This window comes from Macaca mulatta, chromosome 1, assembly GCF_049350105.2.
Source record: "Macaca mulatta isolate MMU2019108-1 chromosome 1, T2T-MMU8v2.0, whole genome shotgun sequence".
Taxonomy (NCBI): Eukaryota; Metazoa; Chordata; class Mammalia; order Primates; family Cercopithecidae; genus Macaca; species Macaca mulatta.
The window spans coordinates 57688465-57706896 of record NC_133406.1 but is presented as its reverse complement, the minus strand read 5'-3'; the positions used below and the strand labels follow the sequence as shown (position 1 = coordinate 57706896).

The 18432-nt window shown below is 45.4% G+C and overlaps 1 protein-coding gene across 16 annotated transcripts in view; it reads right to left on the bottom strand.

Moving 5' to 3' along the window:
* Positions 1-18432, bottom strand: part of NR5A2 (nuclear receptor subfamily 5 group A member 2) — a 148151-nt gene that overhangs the window by 124086 nt on the left and 5633 nt on the right. For 2 of the 16 annotated variants that reach the window (XR_013417324.1, XM_001110281.4), the window contains exons 2-5: positions 11791-11928; positions 7686-7804; positions 5972-6113; positions 2685-3331 (exon numbers count right to left, since the gene is read on the bottom strand). Coding sequence is in view for 9 of the 16 variants with exons in the window: in XM_001110281.4 (XP_001110281.1) it covers positions 2685-3331; positions 5972-6113; positions 7686-7804; positions 11791-11928 (1046 nt within the window). In the remaining 7 variants the exon portion in view is untranslated. Of the gene's footprint in view, positions 1-2684; positions 3332-5971; positions 6114-7685; positions 7805-8578; positions 8989-10648; positions 10840-11790; positions 11929-12486; positions 12672-15777; positions 16566-18432 lie in introns of those variants that run through there. The other 14 variants (XR_013417357.1, XM_078002382.1, XR_013417325.1 and 11 more) reach the window with 10 other exon arrangements.

Below are 18432 nucleotides of genomic sequence, written 5' to 3'. Positions count from 1 at the left end.
GTTTGCTTTCTGACAAAGTAAATTTATAAATGAAAAGAAAAGGAATTCTTCCAAATGTCAATAGTCACCTCCCAACTTTCTACTGAAACTATCCTTAAGTCTTTCTGAATTCTACTCTTTGTTCACTGAAAAATACTTGAATCACTCCTGTTTAATGTAAGCCGAAGGCAAACTGTGAAGTGGGTCAAAATTATCTTTCTCTTCTGGGAGCATCTCCCACCCCTTGTAGATGACCCTCATGTTTGTACTTTTTTCCTTTTTCCTTTTTCATAATTTATGAAAGACTGATAAATGCATTAAACAACACCATAATTGATTGAAAATGCTTTTATATGCCCCATTCTCAAAGATATTTATATTTTAGCCAAATATTTAACCTCATGCTATATAAAAAAGCTCACTGTAAAATTTATCTGCAGGAGGGAAAAGAGAGGAATAGTGGAAAAAGCAAATCTTCCCAGCCCTCTTTATGCCTTACCTGCCGATAGCTATATTTACTTCATAATGTTTCCTTTTTACATAAAGTAATATGCATTATTTCTTTCCTTGTTGATTTGTAAAATATTATTTTTTTCTCTGCAGCTGTCTTTATTTTTTAAAATAATTATTTATGAAACTGTCTTATTATAACTCTGAGAGGAAACATGTTGCTTTATTCAATGTTATATTTACCTTATACCCAACTTACCACTTGGCCAATTTCAGGTCCTTAATTAGTACTGATTAAAAACTTAATTATAATACAATCATACTACTCTATAACACATGTAATAGTTTTTGCCAATGTTAAACTAAGAGACTACAATTGCATGTTTTTGATCCTGAATATAAAAATTATGTAGATTCTGCACATTTTTCATAAAACAGCAATGATAATATCAATTTAAAACAACACCACTTATTGAGTATGTAGTATATGCCATACTCCCGTACTGGGTACTTAATCTACATATTCTCATTTTCCTTTGAAAACCTCCTCAATATAAGCACTGTTACATCTATGCTCCCAATACTCCTCCACAAACACCACATATGCAAGTTACACATGAGAAAAACCAAGGCTCAGAGAGTCTAACAACCTGCCTATGAAGACATCATTATTAAGGGGTTAAGATAGAGTTCAGATCAAGTTCATTCGATTGTAAAAAGTCTGTGTTTTCCTCGTTTTTACATTACCTAACCTTTCAACGGTATCTAAAATTATCATTTAAATTTTCATTTTCAAATACTTTACCTGTTCTAAGAAGGACACAGTTTTGAATGTAAGAATATCAGGAAAGTGTTGGCGTGGTTTGTTTTTTCATGAAAAATGTTCTGATTATCATAAAGTGGTTACAGACACTAACACATACTCGGAAAAGATCTGGCCTAATTGTGCTAACACAGTGCGTTCTGCTTGCCCTTTGCAGCCTGAGGTATCCTTCAGCCATTTTTAAGTGTAGCAATAAAGGACATGGGAATAAAGAGCTGGATGTGTCCACAGTCTTAACAGCGTGCTGATGGAATTTTATCAACTTATTTAGGTCTGTTCAGGTAACTTTTTTGCTTCCATGTACAAAGAGCAGTGCTTAATGTAGACTGCTATGAAAGCATTATTTTCCATTTGCATGGCTTCCACATTCCCCAGACCATCTACTTACACAGACGATATTTAACAGTAACTCTTAAAATTAAAAGTCGGGTTTGCATTTTCCTTCTCTCAGAAATTTTACAATCAATCTCCTGTCCTAGGTAATCACAAGCTACAGATATTTAGCAGCCACATCTCTCCCTGTGACAGCAAAAAGAAGAAATTTATTTTGTGACAAAATATACTTGGAAATCAAATCCAAGACTCACTTTTAAAATAGGAATGAAACCACTGACTACCAAATGTGTTTTGGTAGCCACTCTTAGATTCCAAACTTCTAAATAACTTTCCCACATTAATTCAGACTTAAGTTTCAGGAAATAAAATAATTATGAATTTAAACATAGATCCCTATACAAACAAGTACTATGTTTACAATGTACCAGTCCACTAAAATCAACAAGACATAGATTATGAGAACTACAACCCAAGCCAAGTAAACTAGCACTCACCATTTGCCCATTCCCCATCCAATGACAGTAAACATCCTATTGGAATCTGCTCCGAAAACAAAGGCTTTACCAACCTAATGTCAAGGTAAACAGTAGTAAATACCTACTTGATACTACTAACCAGTGGTATCATTTTCATTCCTTAGAGTCTAAATACTACTAAATGTTGGCATTTTTTCCTTTGAAAGAAACCTTCAAGATGACACCATTATAACATAGCTCTTTACTTGGTAATTTTTAAGGAAAATCGTTTACTAGGTGCTATTTCACATTGACACATTGACTTGAAATGTTTTAAGCCACAAACCATCTGAATTAAAAGGAATACAGATATTCTACTATTTAGGAAAAAAAGCCCGAGTTTCCTGTACTTTATGTTAAATGCCACCCCCCTAAATTAAGAGCTACACAGAATCAAAGCCCCATAAAGTTAAGCTGCCATAGTCCTGAAGTCAAGGTAATAAAATTACGTCTACTCTGTAAATCATACAAAGTAGAAAATTAAGGAAAACGTATTTTCAGCACCAAGAATGTATTAATTAGGAACATAGTTAGGTCTCTCTTAAAAGGGGTACTGTACGTTGTAACAGCTGGTGGCATACCTTAAGTTCTCTGAAGAAGATACTACTTCTGGCCCACTCGACAATGGAGAAGAGAGTTTGATCTGCCATTTTGCACATAAGCCCAAAGGTGCTCAGCTTTTCGTGCTTGCTTCGGTTAGCCTGCTCTTGCTGCAAATAAGCCATGATTTTAGCCTGGACTTGAGGCTCATCTGGCTCACACTTCAAAAGTTCCAGTATCAGATGTGGAATGCTTGCTGGAGAGCTGGTCTGGTAACTATCCATATACGAATAGCCCATTATGGACTCGGGTGAGCTGGTATAGGGGTCTGGGTACTCAGACTTGATGGCCCGGCTAGGAAAGTGGCCATATGTTTGGTAACCTTGCAGGCTGCCGTGAGGGGGCATTGTCATGCTAATGGGGGATGTTACAAAGGGACTTCTGTCGTAGTCTGTAGGAGGCAAGGCAGCATGGTTCAGAGGTAGGCCTTTGGAGGCAGAATGGATGTTTTGAATTGCAGAGGAAATGGTCAGGTCAGAGGGCATAGCTTGGATCACCTGAGACATGGCTTCCAGCTTAAGTCCATTGGCTCGGATGAGGGCTTTCTTCTGTTGCTTCAGGGCCCTGTCTCTCTTGTACATTGGCCCAAACTTATTCCTTCCTCCACGCATTCGGTCGGCCCTTACAGCTGTTGGGGGTGGGGTGGGGGGAAGGAAGGAAAGGTATAAATAAGGTGCAAATTATTAGCATTCTTCAGATATTTAGAAATGTAAATCGACAAGAAGTGGTATGTGTGTGGTTGTTTTCGTTACAATAGCCCACAAAGATTTCCCAAAAAACCATGTCGTCTTTATTTATGAATTCCTTCCTCCAAGTGTGTGTTGTCATCAAAAAAATATTTTGACTACGTAGGGACATATTAACCCTTTTGTGGACTGAGAAGAGTTCATAATTTTTGTTAGACATAGAAATATTTCACATAGGCCTGGTGCAGTGGCTTACACCTGTAATCCCTGCACCTTGGGAGGCCAAGACGGGTGGATCACCTGAGGTCAGGAGTTCAAGACCACCCTGGCCAACTTGATGAAACCCAGTCTCTACTAAAAATGCAAAATATTAGCCAGGCGTGGTGGTGGGTGCCTGTAATCCCACCTATTCAGGAGGCTGAGACAGGAGAATCGCTTGAACCCAGGAGGTGGAGGTTGCAGTGAGCCAAGATCACACCAATGCACTCCAGCCTGGGCAATAAGAGTGAAATTCCTGTCTCAAAAAAAAAAAAAAAAAAAAAAAAAAAAAAAAAAAAAGAAGAAAAGAAAAGAAAAAGACAATAAATATTTCACATTGCTAAGAAAGAGTATCAGTTGTTCTACTAAGAGTATATGCTTTTATTATGCCAGTTCCTTATGGAAACCCAAACTGCTTTGGGGTTTTCTTTTGCGGGGGTGTGGAATTGAGTTACCCATTTTTGGATTAAATTGTGAATACCTTCCCACAAGATACCTTCCTCCCTGAAAGCCATTTTGGCTACCTTGTTGCAATTACAAAAGGGTTGGGGACATGTTCTTCTTGGAAAATCATTTTCACCTGGACTTGATGAGCCCACATCAGATGACGACCAGTTACTGCTTTTAATTTAAGTAGAATTGGACATAATTAAAACAAACTCATTTCAGAAGCTGTCAAGACAGTCTTTGGCCACAGTGGTGTGTGGAGTCTGCGGCCATGACTAATAAGTTAGTTAGCAGTTCCCTCTAAGTCCATAGTGGCCAATGGCAATTAGACAGAAACTAGAGACCTTTGATAGCTTGTGACATATTGAACTTGCTGGAGGTTAAGTTTTTCAGCTTTTTATCTTAGGACTAGTATCACATTAAAAATTTATTGTGAATTCTAGGTATACAGAATATTGCACAAGATTATAAAGAGTTTTTCATCTGGATGATAATTTATTGAATATTCAGTTGTTTCATATCACTCCTAAGGAAGCATGAGCATGTACCACAAGTGATTTACAATTATGAAAGCTTAATTTAAAAAAAAGAAAGAAAGTTTAATTATTTAAGGTAAAGAAATGCAGCCTTATTATTTTTGTTGAAAAGGAATTAAATGACATGCAAAATCACAACATTTACTTATCTTCTGAGTCTCTTACTGTAGTAAGCATCTACCACAATATTTTGCTATTTGGGAAATAATAGTGATTGATAATAAGAAAATTAATAAGCATCAATTATTTCCTTTCATGATCTCTTAAAAATGATACTGACATTAACAGTCCTCATAATAACCAAAGTGGCTACCTCTATTCGGAAGAAGTGTGTTAGCTATTCAGCAGATTTATATGATTTTTTTTTTTTTTTAGTATTTCTATCAAGTATGAGTTCCATATAACAGAAAAGTTCCAAATAAAAATAGCCTGTGCCTCATTGATCAAATAAAATGCACTCTTGTATCTAGCACCATCGGTGATATGTATCCCTTGTTATTGCTTTATTTGCAGTATATTTAATCCATGAAAAGCCAGTAGGTCAGAGGCTAGAAAGCAGCAACATACCATAGTAGTACATGAACTACAAATTATTTACAGCAGTCACATATTAACTTTACTGGCTGCCAATCTGTACATTGTAGTATAGGGTCTGCCCTTTCAACAAAGTTCAAGTGTGGTTTTTGAGGAGCCACTTTCTTGTTCTTGTCAAATCTTTGCTAATGATTTAATAGTTCATTATTTTTCATGTTTCCTGATTCTCAATTTTTTATTTTGCAGCCTCAGTCATTATCTTTTAAAAAAATACATTTCTACACTACCAAAAATATCCTACATGAGAAACTCCTTTTCACCATTAAAGGCTTTAACTCTTGCTTAAGAATCATGAAATTAGTAGTTAACACTTATGACAAGCACACCTATTTTAAAAAGGATTGAAATCAAACTTTTCCTAGGGTATCTTGATTTAAAAACTTAAAGGATATTTTACTTTTAATAGTTTTACAAATTATTCTTGTTTTCAGTTGGATTGTTTTAGTCTTATTTTCATAACCTGATCTTTTTTCCTTTTTTGTGTCAAATGAATCTGTTCCCAAACTAAAAAAAAAGGGGATGGGGGGGGAAGACAACTAATATTTTAAATTTTCTTCCTAGTAGATGTCACCATGATTAAATGAGACTCAGACTATTCTGCAGACGAAACAGAGAAAGATCTTACAGTATTGTCAGTAGTGTTAAAATGCTAGGAAAATAATGTTACCATGCTATAAGTACAATGTTGTTTTAAAGTCCATGTCGTTGGAGAGTTTTAATAGGCAGTAGTCTTTAGAAGAATCTTACCTTCTAGCTTCATTCCAACACTTAGACATTTTTGAAAACGACAGTAAGGACAACGCTTTCTCTGTGTTTTGTCAATTTGGCAGTTCTGGTTTTCTATACATGTGTACCTTTTATTATTTTGGACTGTTCGCTTAAAAAATCCCTATAAGACAGAGAAAATAGTGAGACGTATTATAAATCTAACATCCATCTTTTCCATTGTTTCATTTTAAGAAAATCACCAGTAAATCCTTTCATTGCACTATTTGAGCCCTTATGTGGTTCTGTGGTTTATTTTACATTTCAGCAACATCAACCTTCCCAAACTGTGCCAGGCCATGGTGGAGATTTTTCTGGTATCAGTTATATTCTTGAAGAATTAAGTCAAATCTTTGGGAGATTTGGCTACACACCATTTCATCCCAACAGTCAGAAAAAATACAATCTATATTGATCAATTTTTTTAAAAATCTGTTTTCCTATTATCCCACGTGTTCCAGATAGGGGTACTCATAAAGTTCTGGCATTGTTTTTAAGTAGTCTGATATAATTTCAGTGATAAACCATTGAAAAATGCCAGTGGAAAAAAATGAATAGCAAAACACCTCAGTTTTTTTTTTTTTTTTTTTTTTGGTTAACAAATGTCAACACTGGATAGTTAAAAGCAAAAGGATGTAAAGAGTAAAATGGGAAAATGCTCATAATTCCACTGGAATACATTCAAATATAGGGACTGTTTTTAAAAAGGCAAAACTAATGGAAAGAAAAAGCATGTATCACAGATAGCTGAATTGTAGCACACAGGGTATGTGCTTTCCTTATATTTTATATAAAAGAGTTAATCAAAAGTAAAATGTGTGGCTTTATAATATAATAAGAGCTTTACCAGGATAGTATTCATATTTAACCTACTCGCCACAAAGAGAAACATTCTTACTTTGTTATAGAGAATGGAGGGATTTTCCTGGTGGTGGTTTAAGTAATTGTACTGAGTTTTCCACTTAAAAACAAAAACAAACAAACAAACAAAAAACTTTGAAAACTAGTGAATACTGAATTTACTGGGAATATATTAAAAAGTTCTGAGATAAATTCTTAAAGTATAATTTATATTAACAATATAGCATATTTTACATATTAAAATCCATGTATTTAAATAGGTTATACGATATATTTGTAAAAATTATTATATTAAAAACTAAAATCTGATTTCTTGGTCTTTATGATATAAATTTCAAAAAAATCCTTAAAATTATTTTGGAATAAATCAAGATGAAATCACACAGTTGGGAATTTAGGCTTTTATGTCTGTGGATAAAAAATGTTTAGACTTGTAGCACAGAAATACTCTGAAGTTAAAATGTATTTGGGAAATACTTTGTCATATTCCCTCTCAAGAACAACGATGCTTTAAATATATATAAGTCAAGCAAAATCAATATTTAGGACCGTTAGAAATGGAAGTCTTTCTACAGCTGTATCACTTTACTACAATGAAGTATTTTAGAACCATGAGACTGGCAAAGTTTTCTAAACAGCATAAATTTCTTTGCCTTTTGAACTAAATCAGACACACACTTTTAAGAATCATCTCCCTAAGACTTTCTTTTTCCCTCTTTGTCATTTTTAGTTGAGTCTTTAAAAAGGAAGCCTAAATTTAGCTTAAAAAAAGTAATCCACTGGTTTATCTTGGTGTTGGACATTATATTTTTCAGGTAGCAATGTGTGAGCAAACCTTGCAGCTTTCACAGGTGAGGAGCCCATAATGGTACCCAGACACTTTATCTCCACACACGGGACAAAGCTCTTCCAGATCTTCATCATAGGAGTAATTCACCATTTTAAATTGAGACACTGAAACAAAAAGACAAATGTATACACATATTCAATTAATTTACATGTAGGTGTTAATCCCGCAACAGAAAGCATTTTGGTGATTGCTGGGCAAATATCACATGGTAAAATATAAAATAAAAACAATTTTTAGCAAGGTCTTACTGAACTATTTTTACAAGTAAAACATCTTTTGCCATCCATGAGCATGCACCTTATACAATTCCATGTGCCACAAACAATTCCAACTTCTTCTATTAACATTTTAAACTGACCACTTTTAAACACAAGTCTCATAACTCCACAAAGCAACAAATAGAGAAATGAATTGCATAAAGTAACAGTTTCGAATTTCTTTTAAATCCCTATGAAGTTAAGTTCCAAAATGTCACCTTCGCCTAAGGTAGAGAAACAAGCGCAGGCTTTATTCCCTCCCTCTTGAAGTGGTTTGCTGCAAGTGCACCTTGCTTACAGAGACAGCAGCACCAATTTGCAAACTGTCCGACAGAGAAACTGAAGCCCCAGAAACCCGCTTCTCAGGAGCAGCCCACTTGAACTAAACAACCTGAGGCTCCCAACGTTCAGATCTGTTAGAATAATCGAAACATTCAGTTCCGTATTGACAGTACTTTTCTATTCTGGATACTTTCATCTCCTCACGTTTGAAAATCTGTGAAAATAAAAGGAAGGAAAAAGAAAATAGAGGACGCCCGTACGGGGAAAAATACCAGAAGAGTAAAAGGCACACGGGAGGGTTTTGGTTTCAAAGTATTGAAGCCCTGTAATGAACCTCACATGTTTCCGATCATCATAGCAAAATATAAACACCTCGAGATCGCCCTGTTAAAGTTAAACAGAAATCAGGCCGCGACGACGCGCGGCTCGGCTCACTGCCGGGATCGGGTAACCGCCTTGCTCCGGACGCAGACCCGTGAAGGCGTCTTCGCAGCTGAAAAGATGACAAACTATGCACAGGAAGGGCAGTGACCAGGAGACCCCAGGAAGTGCCTGATCCGGTATTTCCCGGAGACTCCACATCCACACAGGTCAAGTATGGGAGCGCCCGGCGCGGGTGGGCGGGCACCCGCAGGTCTGCGCAGCCGGGACCGTGCCCGCATTCCCCTGGGCACTCTTCGGCCAAACCCGTGGACGCACCAGGCTCTCGCCCAGGCTCTACCTCCTGCTACCCAACGGCGCACAAACACGAAGCCGAGTTTGTTTTAAGTTAATCAGTGGCGTTTGCAGGGGGTGGGGCAGGTGGGGGATGGGAAACTCACGGCCGGACAGAAGTTTCCTCTGATTTGTTTACCAAAAAGGAAAGAGAAATAGCCCCCACCCCATCGCCAAAGTCCTCGGCCACAGTATCGCCGCAGTGATGACTTGTTCTTCTGAAAATAAAGTTTTTTTTTTCTCTTTGGTTCCAGAGCGCTTCGGTCGGAAAGGGCCGTCGAGGGGGTCACTTGCAGCGCTGCGGCTCAGGACTGCGCGCAGACCCGCGGAGTTGACGCGTCTCTTCCTGGGACACAGAGCCCTAGGGTGGCGCTTACAGGGGAGTGAGTTAACCAGAGTTTGGGAAAATTTCGAGAAAAGAGGCTCCAGAGGAGGCAGGACCCTGCTTTCGTGAAATATTAATAAAGGGATGCTAGGCGCGGTCCTCCCAGCAGTACCAGCCTGAATCCCAGCTCCAAGAGACCCCCGCCTAGGGTTTTAGGAACCTGGGGGTTTGGGAAGGGCCGAGGGTTCAGAAATTCCTTTATAGCCCCTAGACATTGATCGCTCTCCTAACAATCGCGATGACAGTCTTGAGGCATGTTTTAGGAATAAGGCGAACAGCGCACTTTCCCAAGTGTGATCTTTTCTACCTCCCCTTCCCCCAACAAAGTAAACTCTAACTTTACACCAAAGGGGCACAGATAGGTAACTGCTTTCAGAGGGACTCCGTGCCTACCTCGGGGACCCGACATCGAAAAAAGACCGAGGGATGAGGTAGAAACCCTCTTGAAAAAACCCAAAGACAGAGGCCGAGTAGGGAGACGCTGCTGTGTGAGGCCTGGGCACCTTTCAGAATTTCCCAGGTGCCCTGGTGCAGCCGACGTAGGCGTTTGGGGAAGCGAACCTATCGGGGCAAAGAAGCGCCCACACTCTTCCCCAGTTTCGGTCTAGAGAAAGAACGGACGGCGGTGCCTTGGAAAGCTGGGGCCTCAGAGAGGAGCACAAAGTTCCCTCAAAGTTGGGCGCGCTGCGCTGTCCCGGGGCTAAGTTGTGAATCGTCTTTCTGGGCTCCCCCACGAGTCGGACTACGGAGGCGTCCCAGGTGGGAAACAGAGCAAGCAAGAGAATGGGGTCCCCATCCCCACGGGCTCCTCCCAACAGGCAGGCCTCTAGTCTCCGACGAAGCCTTGCCCCGCGCGTCCCATGCTGATTTCGAACCATAGGCTGAGGGAGTGGCGACTTCTGAGCCCAGGCACCAAAGAAAAACTACTTCTCTGGTTTGGGGGCAGTAGGTAGTGTGTACAGAAGACCCCTCTCGAACTTTCCAAAGAAAACGTTACCAATAATATTTCTCTCTCCGCTCTCAAAATAAGCCTCTGGTTTCTCCCGCCAGAACAAGAAGCAGAAACTTCCCTTTTGGAGCCAAGAACCGTGCCGGCCTCACCCAGCGACCCCAAGGGTAGGCGCTCTCCAGAGCTGCCGGCTGAGGCCCCCAGCTCAGCCTCCCCGCGCCACTTCCCGGATGCCTCACACTAAGCTGGAATTCCAGGTGCCCAGAAGAAAGCCTGCTTTGGACCAGCCGGGTTCCCATAGCAGCCAGACCCACAGGTCAGCCTCTGGGGCCTCAGCTCCCGGGGACTCTCACAGCCCTACCTAGAGGCCTGGAGAGACCCCAGGATGACCGATGGGGTAACGGATCACACCCGCACGGCGCACGCCCTCCAGCTACGTATTTTCCCCTCCGCGGTAGGGCGACGACAGGTCCCCGGGCCTGAGCGCCCGGGCGCGCCACCCACTCAGCACCGCAGAGTGCACAGCCCTGAACTCTGCTCTCAACACCTCCCAGCCCTTTCAAGTTCGCGCAAGGGGATGGCAGGAAGCGTTCCGGGATCACAGGCCCGCCGGCCCGCACATCCTGCACCCTGGAAGGGGCGAGGATGGAAGAGCACCGGTGACTTTTCCTAGCATTGTTCCCTCCCCGGCCCAGAGCAAATGAGATAAACTTCTGAAGGGCTTAATACAAGCCAGATCTAGAGTTGCTATTTTGGAATGCGGAGAAAATATAGCCAGCGGGATTTGTTTTTTGTTGGCAATCAAGAGCTGGGAAAACGAATGGGACTTCCATATTTTCAGATTTCAGATTTTAAAAAGGGGCAATAAACGAACCACTGCCCACCCCCCCCCAACTCACTCAGCACTACGCGTACAGGGGATGGGGTTGGGGTAACTTGTTCCCTTCATTTCTGCCAGCAGTTTTGAATTGTCCAAATCCGAGCTGGCTACGGGTGCCTCCTGGGCTTTTGGGGTGGTCACATGCATTCTAATACCGATAAGACAATCCTTTCGGGGGTCACCTCTTTCTGTAGTTGACTCTCCTAGACTGGGTCGCCTCCCTCCACACAAGAGTACTGGTTGAAGTACCACACAAACCAATTCCAATGACGGAGAACCTGTTCGGGCGTCCAGTGAGCCGTTCCATTTCTTAGAATGATATTACTATTCTAAAGTACCTTTAGCCTGAAGCTGCCCTGCTTGGGTTGCCATAGAGCTGGAAGCCTCTCTTTCCTTAATTAGAAGCGGCCAATTAGACGTTGCTTGGACAAACCTCTGCCCCACATTGTTCAAGAGCCATAAACTTTTATGCCTGCACCTGGGGAGGGGGCTTGACTCCCGCGCCTGCGAGCGCCCAGCGGGGCTACTCCCGCGCCCGCGCGGGGCGGGAGGCTGAAGCCTGCAGGGCGAGCCCGGGGGTGGGGAAGCCGCGGGAGCCGGAGCGCCGCGCGGCGCCTCCTTACCTTGCATGTTTTCCGGCATCTGGCCCTGTTCCCCATGCGATCGAGCCAGTCCCAGGGCTTCCGTCTCCACTTTGGGCAGCATGACAAGGCGACCACGGGCGGGGACGGGGGATCCGTGTCGGTCCGGAAGCCCAGCACCTGGACACGGGCAGCACGGATTCAACTCCGGCGAAAAGAAGGAAGGCGCGACCGGGGTGCCCGCTCACCCAACACTCTCGCCTCGCCAGAGCGTGCCTCCGCCTCCTCGGGGCTGCCGGGCAGGACCTCTGAGCCCTGTCCGGTCTCACAGCTCCGGAGCCGCCCCCGAGCTGCGAGGAGGAGGTCGGGGTTAAGAAAGGAGGCGAGGAAGACAGCTTCCCGGCACTCTGGCTCGGCTCCGCAAGGGCGCAGGCGGCGGCGGTGGCGAGGACGCAGCTGCCCGGGGCGCGGAGCGGTGAACCGCCGAGCTCCCGGCGGGCAGCGAAGGCGACCGCGGGGCTGCTATTGCCGCCTCGGCTGTGCCGCTGCCACTGCTCCCGGACGGCTCGGGCGACTCCTTCCCCTCCCTCCACCGCCCGCTGGCTCTGGATCGGCAGGGGTCTCTCTCCTCTTTCTCTCGCCTCCCTTCTCTCTCCCCTCCTCTCCGCCCCTTCCCCCTATCACTCTCTGCCTCCCTCTCGCTCACTATCGCCAAGTGTGGAGTTGTGAAGTTCCAACCTCCCTCTCCTGCCTGGTCCACTCCCCGCGCGGGTCCGAGAACGGCCCTTCCCAGCCCCGAGGGTGACGGTGCTGGGAAGGACGGGGGGAAGACGAGGGGGAGAAGGAGGTAAGTGGGGCCAGGGGTAGGGGAAAGGCTGGATTGAGGGGTGAAGACAGTGAATGGGGACGCGGGTTCCGGACTCAGGTCGGACCCTAGCCGCCAGCCAATAAGGATGAGGCTCAGGCTCCAGTCCCCCGGCCTGCCCCAACCTCTTCACCCCGCCTCGCCCCCTCCCACCCCACCCTGGCCCGGGGCGGGGGGGATGTAAATGCAGCCGGGTCTTACAGCTAGTCAGAAGCGACCTCTGTCTGAGCGTGGCGGAGGAGGAGAAGCAGCCAGAGCGGCAATTTCCTCCAGCTGAGGGGAAGCAAGAAGGGATGGGGGCGCGTGTGGGCGTGTGCCCTAGCTAGTGTGTCGGATGAGGAGATGAAGGGGAGTTAAACGCCCATTTAAATCACTGAAAGGAGAAAATTCAGCTGACCGTTCTTACGTGCAGAGTTGGTCCGCGGTCAAGGGTCCTCCAGCTTCAACTCCCCAGGGCACTGAGACCCTGGAGAGGCGACACGTGGGCCCCGGCGCCCTGAAGGGGCCGAGGGTCCTGGCTCAATGAGAGGCGGGCCACAAGCCAAGAGCTCACTCATTAGAATTAGAGGAAGGGGCAGCCACTCCTATTTCCCCAGCCTGCGCCCTAGTCCCTTCGCTTACTTTTAAAAGACCCTGGACTGGAGCCCAAGATCATCTAAGCGACAGACTTTCCAGTTTTAGTGACCTGTGTTTCCACACAGAATACAAGGATCAGTCCAGGCTGTACTTTTTCATTCTGTTGTCTGATGGGACCATCCACTTGAGGCCGAGGCCCAGCATTTAAAAAATGTTTTGAAGAACCATCTGTTATGCAAGCTCTTCGACCACCAGCCCAGCCGCATTTTCAAAGTTTTCAGATCTCCTCCCAACAAGATGAAAAACATTCTTTCCAGCCTCCTGACTGCATGCGAAATGCCTCATATTCAGGGTCTGCTGTGCAACGAAGTAATTATCAGAGTCCACCCACAAGGGGGTGAATTTGAATCTCAAAAGATCTAAGTTTATTCTATTTGAATGGTATAGAGATTACACATTGAAACTGCTCAGTCCGGTATTTGGTGAATTGGAAATTATTTCAATCTTTGCAGTGCATAATTTATATAAAATGGGTTGTTTATCACCCACTCACACCTGGCAATTCAGGTACTACTGACTCTCTTAACTGATTTGTCATTTTGCTCTTCAGTATATATTCAGGATCAAAGTTATTTAGGCTTCAGCTTTAGTAGCAACTTCAGGTTTCATGGAAACGTTTAAACTTATGAAGGCCTGTCCATTAGTTTGTATGGAGAAGTGGGCTGAAGTTGCCAAAAGCTCCAATTTTCATGATAGTATCAAGTATCACTGTCACCACATTTCAGTATTCCTGGTTGTTTTAAATATCACTGAGAACTAAGAAAATAAAGAAAGGGAGTTAGTTTCAGGGCTTATTGCAGTGGTTGCCCTGCTTTGCTTGTGAACTCTGAAAATCAGTTTATTTCAAAGCCTTAATTAAGAAGAACTTCCTCCTACAGCAGTTCGAAGAATTTATGGGGGCACTTATGATACAGCACCTTTCCCAGATCCTAGCCTGGCAAGCATGCAGGACTCTAGACCCTTGGTCCTAGAGGAAGCCTCCAACCCTGTGTGTGATGGTGATTTCACCTCTGCTTGGTGAAGCAGGGGGAAGTTAGGAGAATTGAAAGAAGTTGAAAAAGGGTCTGACAGGACCTTGAAATTGTAGTGTATCAAGAAACCCTGCCTTGACTTGAGGCTGAGACTGAGGCTGAGGCTGATCTAGTGAGGCAAGCTTTGTGACCATGCTCATAACGCCAGCTGCCAGGGCCAGAAGGGACTTGCTTAGGCCACACTAGCGACTTCTCGGTCCATGCCAGTGTACCCTCCCACCACATCCCCGAAAGATGGAGAGTGGTGGTGGCAAAAGGCCAGCTGGCACTCATTTATCTCTCCACAGGTAGACTTTCCAGGAAAGAAAAATCCTCACAAAATGGGAGGGGTGCGGGAGGGAATAGTGGCTGGGGACGGGGTTTTAAAAATCCATGCTTTAAAAAAATTCACGGAGGAACTTATATCACGGAGGGAAGCCCTTTCCTTTGCTTTGAAAGTCTAGTCCAGGCCGACACCTAAGCGTAGCAGCGAACTGGAGGGGGAATGAAAGAGCAGAAAGTCTCAAGCGAGAGAAAACGGCCTTTCCTAAGAACCAAGTGAACTCCTAGCTCAGAAGCCTAAGCCCTCGGCGCTCCAGGCCTCCACCCCGACGACGGGAAAAGCTCCCTGGGGGCAACCCTATTTCAGATCCCCTGGAAGGATGTCAAGATCCCCTCCAGCAGTGGACGAGGCAAGGAATGTTCCACAGGAATTGATTCTTGCCAGAGACCTGAGGGCACACAAACCTTCCTCAGGTACCTCCGCCAGGGATTTAAGGAAGCAGCGGGGTCTCCACCCTGGAGGCAGATGCAGAGGAAGGGGAGGCAGCACCAGACTTCCAGCGTCAAGCTCATTACTGCCCTCCAAGTGCACCCTTTCTTAGCCCTCAGAACTCCCTCCTCCTTCCGAGCACTCACTCTGGTCCTTTGACCCTTCAATTCTGCTGGGTGAGGGACCCCTATTGAAGCCGGGGACCCGCTAGCTCAGTGACCTTGGATGGGCCTGGGCGTCCCCCAGAAAGCCCTCTCCGAAAGGAAGTTGTGGGAGGAGGAACCCGAGTTCGCGGAGTCTAAGATGGGATACTTGGGAATGGTTCTGGGTTCCCGAGGCCGCAGTGTGAAGACAGCCAAGTGGCTGCGGGAAGGGAAAGCAGTTGAGATGTAAGTAGGTGGAACGGGGTCTGTGTGGTCTAAACGCCGGCGCCAGCAGTGGTCTGGACCTACCCATAAATGCACCTATCGCGGGCGGACAGACGCATCTCATCCTCCGTCAGGGACATCTTAGCAACTGCCACTCTACCTGTTAGTGGAAGCACATTTAGGAACCCACCCCGTACTTGCCGCTGCGGGAATTGTAACTGGTGGCGGAGACCAGAGACTAGAACCCGGGAGGTCTGGGAGTCGGTGGTGGGACCGGGGGACAGCTCTGCTCAACTACCTTGTGCGTTCTCAATTTCTTTGCACTCCCTCTGTCAACTTCTGGCAAACTTCTCTCCTTTCCCCCCACCTCCCCTCTACCTCCTTCTTTCCGACAAGACTGGTCTCCAGGGCTCGCCCTTCCGGATTCTGACTTTGTCTTGAAGTGTTGATTGACGGTTGCAATTACGAAGGATGATGGCTCGGGGAGGCTCCCGCAACCTTGATGAGCCCGAGAAGCGCAGTCCTAGCATATTTTATCCACGCTCGGCGTTACGGGGCCGTGCGCGCCCCATTCACCCAGCTGGCTGGAGCTGAGGATGTCTCGCACTCCCCACTCGCGAGGATGCAACTGCCTGCCCTCCTCCCCACCTCCTCCTTCCCTTGGTTCAGCACCGCATTTCGGAGCGCGAGCTGGGAGCAATCAGCTCGACCTGACCTGGCAAGTGTTGGTCGGCCCCCGCGCGCTTGACCCGTGCGGGCTACAAAGGAAAAAAAATAATCAGGATCTTCAGGAGCGGTTCAGGTTTCCTGGGCTCGCAAAAGGTGTGGCAGACACACCTTTCCCGCGCGCCTGGGTAGATGACCCACCCAAACTCGTACAAAACTTGCAAAACCTTCCTCCTTGGAAACAATTTCTCCCGTCTACTCTTCCATTCCCACTTTTTGGTGCTTTTTAAGAAACCAGGACAACTACTTTTTTCGTCCCACCTATCTACTTTTTAGACCCCAGAATAAGTCTAGGTTCTTTTCAGGTCTCCGTTACCAGGCCGGGATAGCCCAAGGGGGAAGAGGAGCAAGTTTATCAGCCTACGGAAACTCCGGGTCTGCCTAATTTTTCCGCCGCTCCCAGCCGAAAAGCCCATCAGAAGTCGCTTTTGCCTTTCTCTGAAAAGTTTAGCCAGAACTCCGGTTTCATTCCTGGGCTCAGAGGGCTGGGCTACCCGCCCACGCCCGTAGGCTCCACCCGCCCGCATCCCGAGCGCTTTGTATTAAAAAGGGACGGGTTAAATTTCAGTACAGCCAAAGTAATTACCAGGGAGCGTCGTGTTGACCGAAGCTTTAAAAAAGCAAACGTGAATAGGTGAGTAGTCGTGCCTCGTTTAAAAAAAAAAAAGCCTTTCTGCTGCACGTGTAAATAACTACTTAAGACGTCAACATCAGCCCCTAGAGCAGGAGGATGGCGATTGATTCACAATCACTATGAGAATATCTTGATCTGGCGTGGCGCGGTTTTTATCGCAGAGGAAAACGAAAGCCAAAGCAATTATCTGGGTAATCCAACCTACCCCACCCACCCCCCAGGCAACCTCCCACCCTTGCCCCAAAGGAAAGGAGGGGTTTTTGGAGAGTTTGGCCTGGATATCGGAATCTACGGCTCTTTGTATGAAAAGAGTTCACTGAAGAACCTTTTCACTTATTTTCTTTGCAGCATGTTGTCCCAAACCAAGGGTCCTGGCGCGCCCCACCAGGGTATAGTCGATTCCCTCAGAAGAGTGTAACAGGGAGATCTGGTCTTGAGAAAAGAGCGGGGCAGGGGAAATAATCTTGGGTAGGTGGTCCAGTCTAATCTATCTCTTCCTCTCTGTAATTGAAATGGAAATTTGAGCCAGCTCCAGTTCAAAACTATTGAGACTCCATCCATTGGAACCAATCCTGTCCAGCCTGGGGGCCAACAGAACGACGATCCCGGCGCTAGCAGGCCACAAAGCACCTTGTGAAACTAGCTGAACACGTGAAGTTGCCTCCTTTACACCCTCTCCTCCGCCTCAACCTGGGTCAGGAACAAAATCCTTAGCACGAGATTATTCTAGGCTGCCATTTAAATGTATCCGGCGATACTGGAAACTTCTTGATGGAAGGGGTAACGTCCTGCATTGCTTCAGAATTCCTTGGCTTTTGCAGCGAGGGGATGAATCCAACCAAACCTCTTCCTTCAGAAAAGCCCCTGCCTGAGCTACGAGCTTCTGATTCTTAACGTCAAAGAGTGCAGGGACCGCAGGGTGCGGGGTCCAGCAATTTGGATCTCACTTGGTTAACAAAGAAAATGGGAGCTTGGAAAGGCAAGACTTAACAGTGGTACCGTCACACTCAAGCATGGAGCGTGGAACTAGGGAAAGTGTTACGGTCTGGGCAGTTACAGAGGTTGCACAATTAGAAGGGGGTGGGCTCTTCCAACATGGAGACAACTTTTGCGATTAAGAGATGGCGTACAGTGTGTGCCAAGGCTTGAGAGAGATTCACTTGTTTTCTCCGGAGTTTCTTGTCTGGAAACTGGGAAGTTGATTCCAGGACCAAGCAGTGGATTCCGACCAATTTTCTTTCCATTCCTGTAGAGGCCGCTGGAGCAGGTGAAGCTTGCAGGGGGCCAGGAAGCAGAGGCTGCAGGCATCCAAACCCTGAGCAAGGAATCCAGCACTTACCGTGAAAAATGCTACCATGGGTGTGGGACTAGCCTATCTCGCTGCAGGAGGCACAGCTAGGTTTGTCAAAAGTGCTTTTTTTTAAAAAAAATTGACACCTAAATTGTCTTTCCCTATCCCCTTCTTTCATGGGACAACAGTATGTTTGTTTATGCTATCTAATTCAGTCACTCAATTTGAGTGATTTCCCTGCCCTCCTCATATCCACTGACTCTATAACAAGTACATGCTCTGAATTTCCTCTCAGGTCCTTCTCACCGTCTGTTGGCAGCCCTGCGAGTTGCTACCATACACCACAAATTCACAAGCTAAACTTCATCCAAACTCCAGAGAT